The 6,941-nt window shown below is 47.6% G+C and overlaps 1 protein-coding gene across 1 annotated transcript; it reads right to left on the bottom strand.

Annotated features, from left to right (window-relative positions):
* Positions 1 to 2,293: 2,293 nt before the first annotated feature.
* SLC7A3 (solute carrier family 7 member 3) lies at positions 2,294 to 6,469 on the bottom strand. Its single transcript, XM_041002192.1, has 11 exons — positions 6,033 to 6,469; positions 5,579 to 5,737; positions 5,186 to 5,363; positions 4,863 to 4,975; positions 4,515 to 4,737; positions 4,202 to 4,341; positions 3,995 to 4,097; positions 3,356 to 3,522; positions 3,017 to 3,183; positions 2,764 to 2,872; positions 2,294 to 2,628 (listed from the first exon to the last, which is right to left on the bottom strand). The coding sequence occupies exons 1-11, from the start codon at positions 6,400 to 6,402 to the stop codon at positions 2,504 to 2,506; spliced, it is 1,854 nt and encodes a 617-aa protein (XP_040858126.1). The 5' UTR covers positions 6,403 to 6,469; the 3' UTR covers positions 2,294 to 2,503.
* Between the last annotated feature and the right edge of the window lie 472 nt (positions 6,470 to 6,941).

Below are 6,941 nucleotides of genomic sequence, written 5' to 3'. Positions count from 1 at the left end.
TTGTATAAAGATTTATTTATTTTTATTGGAAACACAAATTTATAAAGAGAAGGAGAGACAGAGAGAAAGATTTTCCAGCCACTGGTTCACTCCCCAAATGGCCTCAATGGCCAGAGCTGAGCCAATCTAAAGCCAGGAGCCAGGAGCTTCTTCCAGGTCTCCCATGTGTCTCTGCTCCCCCCACCCCACTCTCTCTCTCATGTGTCTCTGCCTCTCTCTCTCTCTCAATCCCTCCCTCCCTCCCTCCCTCTCTCTCTCTTTCTGCTTTTCAAGTAAATTAATCTTTTTAAAAAGATAGTACAGGCTAGAGTCAGACAAAACTAAATGTGCACCCTAACCCCAGACTTTCCAAGTTATGCCACTTAGTGTCTACGTCCTAGCTAAAACCTATTTTGTCAACTGTATAAAATACTGATTCTTACATCTACACTCTATGGGTATTGAAAGGACTAAATGAAACTATATGTAGAATATCAAGAATATAATAAATATTCAAATATTCGGGTCCGGTGTGTACGATATAGCAAGCTCATCCTCCACTTGTGAAGCCATCATCTCATATGGTTGCCAATTCAACCCCAGCTGCTCTATTTATGATTCAGCTCCCTGCTAACATTCCTAAGAAAGCAGTAGAGGATGGCCCAATGCCTTGGGACCTTGCAGGTACTTTGGAGACTCGGAAGAAGCCCCTGGCTCCTGGCTTCAGATTGACTTAGCTCTGGACATTGCAAGCATTGGGGAATGAACCAGTAGATGGAAGATCTCTATTTCTCCCTTCTCTTTCTATAACTCTGACTTCCAAATAAAATAAATGGATGTTTACAAAACACAGTTGCTACTATCTCCCTCCCATCTACTCCAACCCTGCTGCAGAAGTTCCAAAATTTCTCTGCTTAGGGCCCGGCGTGATGACGCAGTGCTTAAGGTCCTCACCTTGCACGCCCGGGATCCCATATGGGCGCCAGTTCTAATTCCGGCGGCTCCACTTCCCATGCAGCTCCCTGCCTGTGGCCTGGGAAAGCAGCAGAGGATAGCCCAAAGCTTTGGGACCGTGCACCCGCGTGGGAGACCCGGAAGAGGCTCCTGGCTTTGGATCGGCATAGTATCGGCTCGTTGTGCTCACTTGGGGAGTGAATCATCGGACGGAAGATCTTCCTCTCTGTCTCTCCGCCTTTCCAATAAAAATAAAAAAATAAATCTTTAAAAAAAATTTTCTCTGCTTGAAATCCTTCGACTCTCTACCTCTTCCCTTCACTATCATTTACAAAGTAAAATTTGAATTCTTTAGTCCGTTGTCCATAGCCATGCAGAAGGTCTATTATCTTTTATCACAACCCCATACACACACATCTCCAACCACATTAAACTGTATGTTATGACCCAGATACAATCTGCTCCTTCGTACTCCCATGGTTTCCTGCACTGTTCATTGACAATTAAGCCTTCCCCCTCAGTCCACTTCCTAAGTACCCACTCCAGACTCAGGGTAAGCATGTCCTTTGTGCTGCCAGAACATCAAGCACTTAACCCTGCATTGCTACAAGTCACATTGTTTTGTCGTCATGCTTACCTATTTATCTCTCCCACTAAATTATTTCCTCGAAGGGTAGGGACTATGTTCATGTTTATGTTCCTAGCACCTAGCACAAGGCTGAGCATCTTATAGGAGCCTCATTGATGTGTGCTGGAAAAGGGGGTAAATTAGTAGTTCTTGGTCTAAGCAGTACTCTATTCCCCAGTTCTGTTCCCCTACTTCTGTAGCACCTGGTATCCATATATATTCAGTCCTTTACCAAACCCCCCCTACCATCTGTCCCTCTTCCCAGCTGTGCCAAACACCCCAGCCAAACTTTCTGTTACCCAGACAGTCAAAGGAGTCTGGGACTGGTCCAGCTAGAAGAGGTGGGATGGAAGACAATAGTGTCAGTGTAGGCCTTAACCAATGCCAGGGCTAAAATCAGAATCCACCCCAAAATCCCAGAGACAAATGCTACTCCCTCCTTTCCCAGTATCTAATCTTTGGTTTAGCCAGGGGCAAACACATCTTGTGATCATTCCTTTAAGCGTGACTACATTTGAGGACTGTAGATGCCACCCTCCCTAAACCCTGAATCAACAAGCAGCACACACAGGCCCTAATAGATAATTGTGTGGTGATTAGAAATAAAAGAAAGGACACTTCTGCTGAAGCTCTCTACCTTCCAGGTCAGGTCCATAATCATCTCTAGCAAATAAAGAACAAGACATGGTTTCTTTTTATCAGCTTTTATTAATGATTTTGTTAAAGCCAGCAAGCAACTACACAGACCATTTGAAAGTAGGTAAGTTAAAAAAAAAAAGAGGCAAGAAAGCGGAAAGACACATCTTTACTCTATGATAAATACAGAGCCCACTTAGTATCTTCCATCAACACCGCAAGGGAAAGATCTGGCCCTCCTTGGGGTCAAGAGCACTCTCCATTATGAGGGGGAATAGAGAACATTCAGATGTGATGGTGTCAAATCTAGTGGTTACAGGAACTGCTAACATGAAGATTTAGAATTTTAGCCCTAGACTTAAGTGAGGGTTTGACATTCTTAAGCTCTTCCAGGCTGTGCCAGATTCCATAGCCAAAGTAGATCACAAACCCTAGTGGAAAAAACATAGCAGTTAGGTGGGGAAGTAGTGATCTATATACTTATTAGGCCTCTGAAAAAAAGATCAAGATGGAATGGAGTTGGGGTAGGACATGAAAGAAGCTTACTCTTCCAAATGGATACCTACCAATCATCATCCAGACCCCAAATCGAGCCCATGTTCCAGATGTCATCTGCATCATGAGGTAAACATTCACAAACATGCTGATTAGTGGGAGGAGAGGTAAACCAGGCACCTGCAAATAAAGGAGAAAATGTCTTTGGCCTAAGTACCTTCGTTATCCTCTGCTTAATGTCCAATTGAGATCTGTGAACTCTGTTGGATCTCAAGGTACCTTATCTTCCCATGAGGAGTTTAGGCTGAGGGGGAGGTTATTTACCTTAAAATGAAGGGGGACAGAACTCTGTGGCTGTCTCCAAATGATACCAATGATTCCAGTTATGAGCATCAGGAGCAATACAACCACTGCAATCCACACTGGGTCTCCAGAAAACAGAGGACCTGGCCACTGGGCCAACACCAGGCAAAGGAGAGTCAGCAGCAGAGCTTCAAAAGTCAAATTGAGAGACAATTCCTGAGACCAACATGCTAAGATATTAGGCACCCTTTTTCAAGGAGGGTCATCCTTTCTAGTTCTTTCTCACCAACCAGGTACTGTGTACTTCCACCCCATCATGCTGATCTCAGAACCACCCCAGAGAAAAATTCCACTGCTCACCAACCAATGAAGAGCAAACATAGACAATTTGACCAGAGAGTGGAGTTGGGATAGAATGGACTGGATAAAACAGTCCCTGAAAGGTCAGTTTCTCTGTTTTAGGTGTCTTCTCCTCCTGCAACTGTTCGTCCTCATCCCCAGTCTTCATCTCCTGGTCAGGCTGATACCTGCGCAAAAGCAAGAGAGAAGTATTAACAACAACCCTTAACTACTTTACCACCTTCTCTCAGGTAGCTTAGCATTCCCTGTTAACAGTAGAAACTCTTATAGACAAGAAGAGCTATCCGCATTCTTCAAGGGAAGCCCAAATGAAGGCAAGGATGATTCCCATTGTTCCTAATTCAGAAACAAAAGCCTATATCACATTGGGGTGGATGTTGAGGCTAGTAGTTAAAACATCCATATCCCAGACTGGAGGGCCTACATGAGACTCTGGAAAGCAGCATTCATGGCTCAAGTAGTATGGTACCTGCTACCCACAGGGGAGACCTAGATTGGGTTCCTAGCTCAGGGCCTCATGCAGGCCCAGTTCTGGCTATTGCAGTCATTTAGGGAGTAAGCCAACAGATGAAAGCATGCATGCTCTCTCTAATTAGAAACAAAACCCAAATCACAGTCTGCAGAGGAAGGTAATCTCACCTGAGGATGAGAACACAGATGGCCACAAGAGAGTAAGCAAGCAGGGTCCCAATTGACATGAGGTCCACAAGATCACTGAGTTCAAACAGGAATGCCATGAATGCTAAAACAAATTAATAAGAGGCAAGAAATAAGAAAAGGGAATAACAAGCTTAAAAGGAGTGAGTGAAACAACTAAGGAGTAAGGGAAAAGAGATAAATCTTTACCTGCAATCACTCCAGAGACCACAGTGGCCATGATGGGAGTATGTGTGCCATGGTGGATCCGGGCAAGGAAATGGAACAAAAGGCCATCCTCTGCCATTGCGTAGATCACCCGAGGCATGGGAAACATGGAGCCTAAGAGGCTGCGAGGGAATGGCCCAGAGTGACATGAGTTGAGTGGGACCCTCTTCCCAAGCCTATGTGCTTTAGGGGTCTCTACCTCCCCCTCACAGCCCTTTGCAGGTGCAGACTCTGCCACTGAACACTAGAACATGAGAAGCCTCACTGCAGAAGCAGACCAATGTTTGATGCTGACCTGGTAGAAAGAGCACAGAGGGAGCCAACAGCCACAACATAGCGGGCAGGGGCCCATCCGATATAGAGAAATGCCTGAGGCAGAGGGCTCTCAGGCTGCAGCTTGTAGTAAGGCATCATGAGGGTGAGGGCCGAAGAGACACCAAAGTACGCCAAAAAGCAGATGAACAACGAGATCACAATGCCCATGGGGATGGACCGCTGCGGATTCTTGGCCTCTTCCCCTGCAGGGAGGAGCACAAAGTTCTGAATCAAGGAAGCAGGCTCACACCACTACCACCCCCAAACAGCATGCAACCTGTGCACACACTGTGCCCAAGCCCCAGACAGAATGCAATGCCTGTGTTACCAGTGGTAGCAATGCAGTCGAAACCAACAAATGCGTAGAAACAGGTAGCTGCGCCACGGAGAATCCCCACGAAGCCGAAAGGCACAAATCCTCCAGAGCCCAGTGGGCCCAAGCTAGAGTGGAAGAAAAACAACGGAGAAGGTAAAAAGGGTGTGTTGAACCATCCCTGGACTTTCTTCTACTTAGCCAGGTCTTTAAGGCCCAGTCTTCCATTTTTCCTCATCCCCACCCAGAAACTCTCAATAAAAAATCCCCCTTTCCATGTCTCCATCAGGTGCCCAGCTCTGCACACGCTCCCCCCTCCCCCCGAAGGTGACTCTAACCTAGAGGTGACATTGAGTCCACTCAGAGCCACCTCATAGTCCTTCTCAGAGAGCCTCCAATTATCCAGCTTGCCCTTGATGAAACCAGAGATGATGACAAATCCAAGGACCAAAAGGTTAGCTCCAGTGAACAATTTGGTCACCAGGGCCGACTCACTCGCCCCCAGAGCCAGCAACCCTGTGGGAGAAAGGCAGATCGGATCCTGAGAAGACGATCATGGGGCAGACTCTGTTTCTCTCCCTCTCTGACTATGTGGCAGATCGTCCCTCCCCAGCTTCCCTGCTCTCCCACCATTATCACCTCCATAGCCCAGGTCTCATCATCCTTGGCAGTGGGACCCAGGCCCTCTTAGCTACACCCCATTACCAATCAAACCCTGCCCTTGGGCTCACCAGTGAGCAGCAGCACAAGGCCCATAGCAAAAAAATCTGGATACTCTGCAAGGAGATGGGGCACGTGAAGTGAGATAGCCCCTTTCAGAGTCTCAGAGATATGGTTCCCAAACAAGTTGTCAAAAGCTGAGCTCCAAGCCCGAGCCACACTGGCTGTGCCTGTGGGAGCAGAGAGAAACAACCAACCAAACAAACATGAGGCACGTTTCTGCAGTCTCACACCAACCCCTCCTTTTTAGGAAATGAAGGCAAAGGTAAGTAGAATGAACAATTGTGTCCCACCTTCAACCCCACCATCCCCACCACACACACACTTACTCACTCAGAAGCATTGGGGTCCTGTGAACAATAAAGAACACCTCCACTTTGCCCCACACCCTCCCCCAGGGTTGTTGGCCCAGCTCCCCTTCACTGGCTGTGCATGCAGCTCCCTCCCTGTCCCACTGTGTCTCACCAATAACATAGGAGAGGATGAGGTTCCAGCCAGTGGTGAAGGCCCAGAGCTCACCAACAGTGACATAGCTGTAGAGATACGCAGAACCAGAACGGGGGACCCGGGCACCGAACTCCGCATAGCACAGCCCAGCCAACACAGAAGACAGAGCAGCCACCAAAAAGCAGATCACAATGGATGGCCCTGCTTTATCTTTGGCCACCTCGCCAGCCAGCACATACACGCCTGCACCCAGTGTGCTGCCCACACCTAGGGCCACTAAATCCAGAGTGGTTAAGCATCTGACAAGGCGAGTATCAGGCATGCCTGGCTCCAGCGTACGTCTGCGTACCAGCTTTTGACCAAATCTGCGAAGTGCTTGCCACCGCATTCTAGCTGGAATTGAAGAGGATGCTAGGCTCTGGTGAAAAACAAGACAAAAGCCCTTCAATAGGGCTCATTATTCTTCAACTCTAAAAGTGAATTACAAAACCTACTCTGCCAAGTAAAACGAGCTATGGGGTAACAGTCAAGCCGATCAGAAGGGACAAAGGGCGCTTCACCTCTAACCTCAGATGCTTGAAACACAAGTAGGAATTACAGTCTCATGCGGGGTTTGGGAGGACTTATTTCCTCACAGGCACGTGGAAAGCCTCTCTATAGCAGAGTGTCTGGTGCCTGCTAAGTGTTCAGTCAGTATTAAGTCCCTTCTTTCTCTAGGCAGGAACTCAATAAGGATTATCTTGCATCCCAACCTAGGACCCAGACACCTCATGTGTTTGGTCCTTGGCCTGTGATCCTTGGGAGTTAAAACGAACTCCACTCGGGGCAGGTCAGGAACTCTGGGGAGAACCCTCTTCTCACACCCAGTGTCCAAGGCCCTATGAGCGCTTGCCCCAGGACTGCCCATCGGGGGAAGGTGGAGTTGCT

Source organism: Ochotona curzoniae, unplaced genomic scaffold, assembly GCF_017591425.1.
Source record: "Ochotona curzoniae isolate NIBS_2020 unplaced genomic scaffold, NIBS_Ocur_1.0 contig_1274, whole genome shotgun sequence".
Classification (NCBI taxonomy): Eukaryota; Metazoa; Chordata; class Mammalia; order Lagomorpha; family Ochotonidae; genus Ochotona; species Ochotona curzoniae.
Note: the sequence above shows the minus strand (reverse complement) of the source record. Positions and strands in the feature narration are given on the sequence as shown.

Coding starts and splice junctions, on each gene's coding strand:
- SLC7A3 (XM_041002192.1), bottom strand. CDS start 6,402: ATGCGGTGGCAAGCACTTCGCAGATTTGGTCAAAAGCTGGTACGCAGA. Junction 5,364..5,578: donor CCTTGTGCTGCTGCTCACTG/GTGAGCCCAAGG, acceptor TTTCTCCCACAG/GGTTGCTGGCTCTGGGGGCG. Junction 4,976..5,185: donor GGACTCAATGTCACCTCTAG/GTTAGAGTCACC, acceptor CTTCCACTCTAG/CTTGGGCCCACTGGGCTCTG.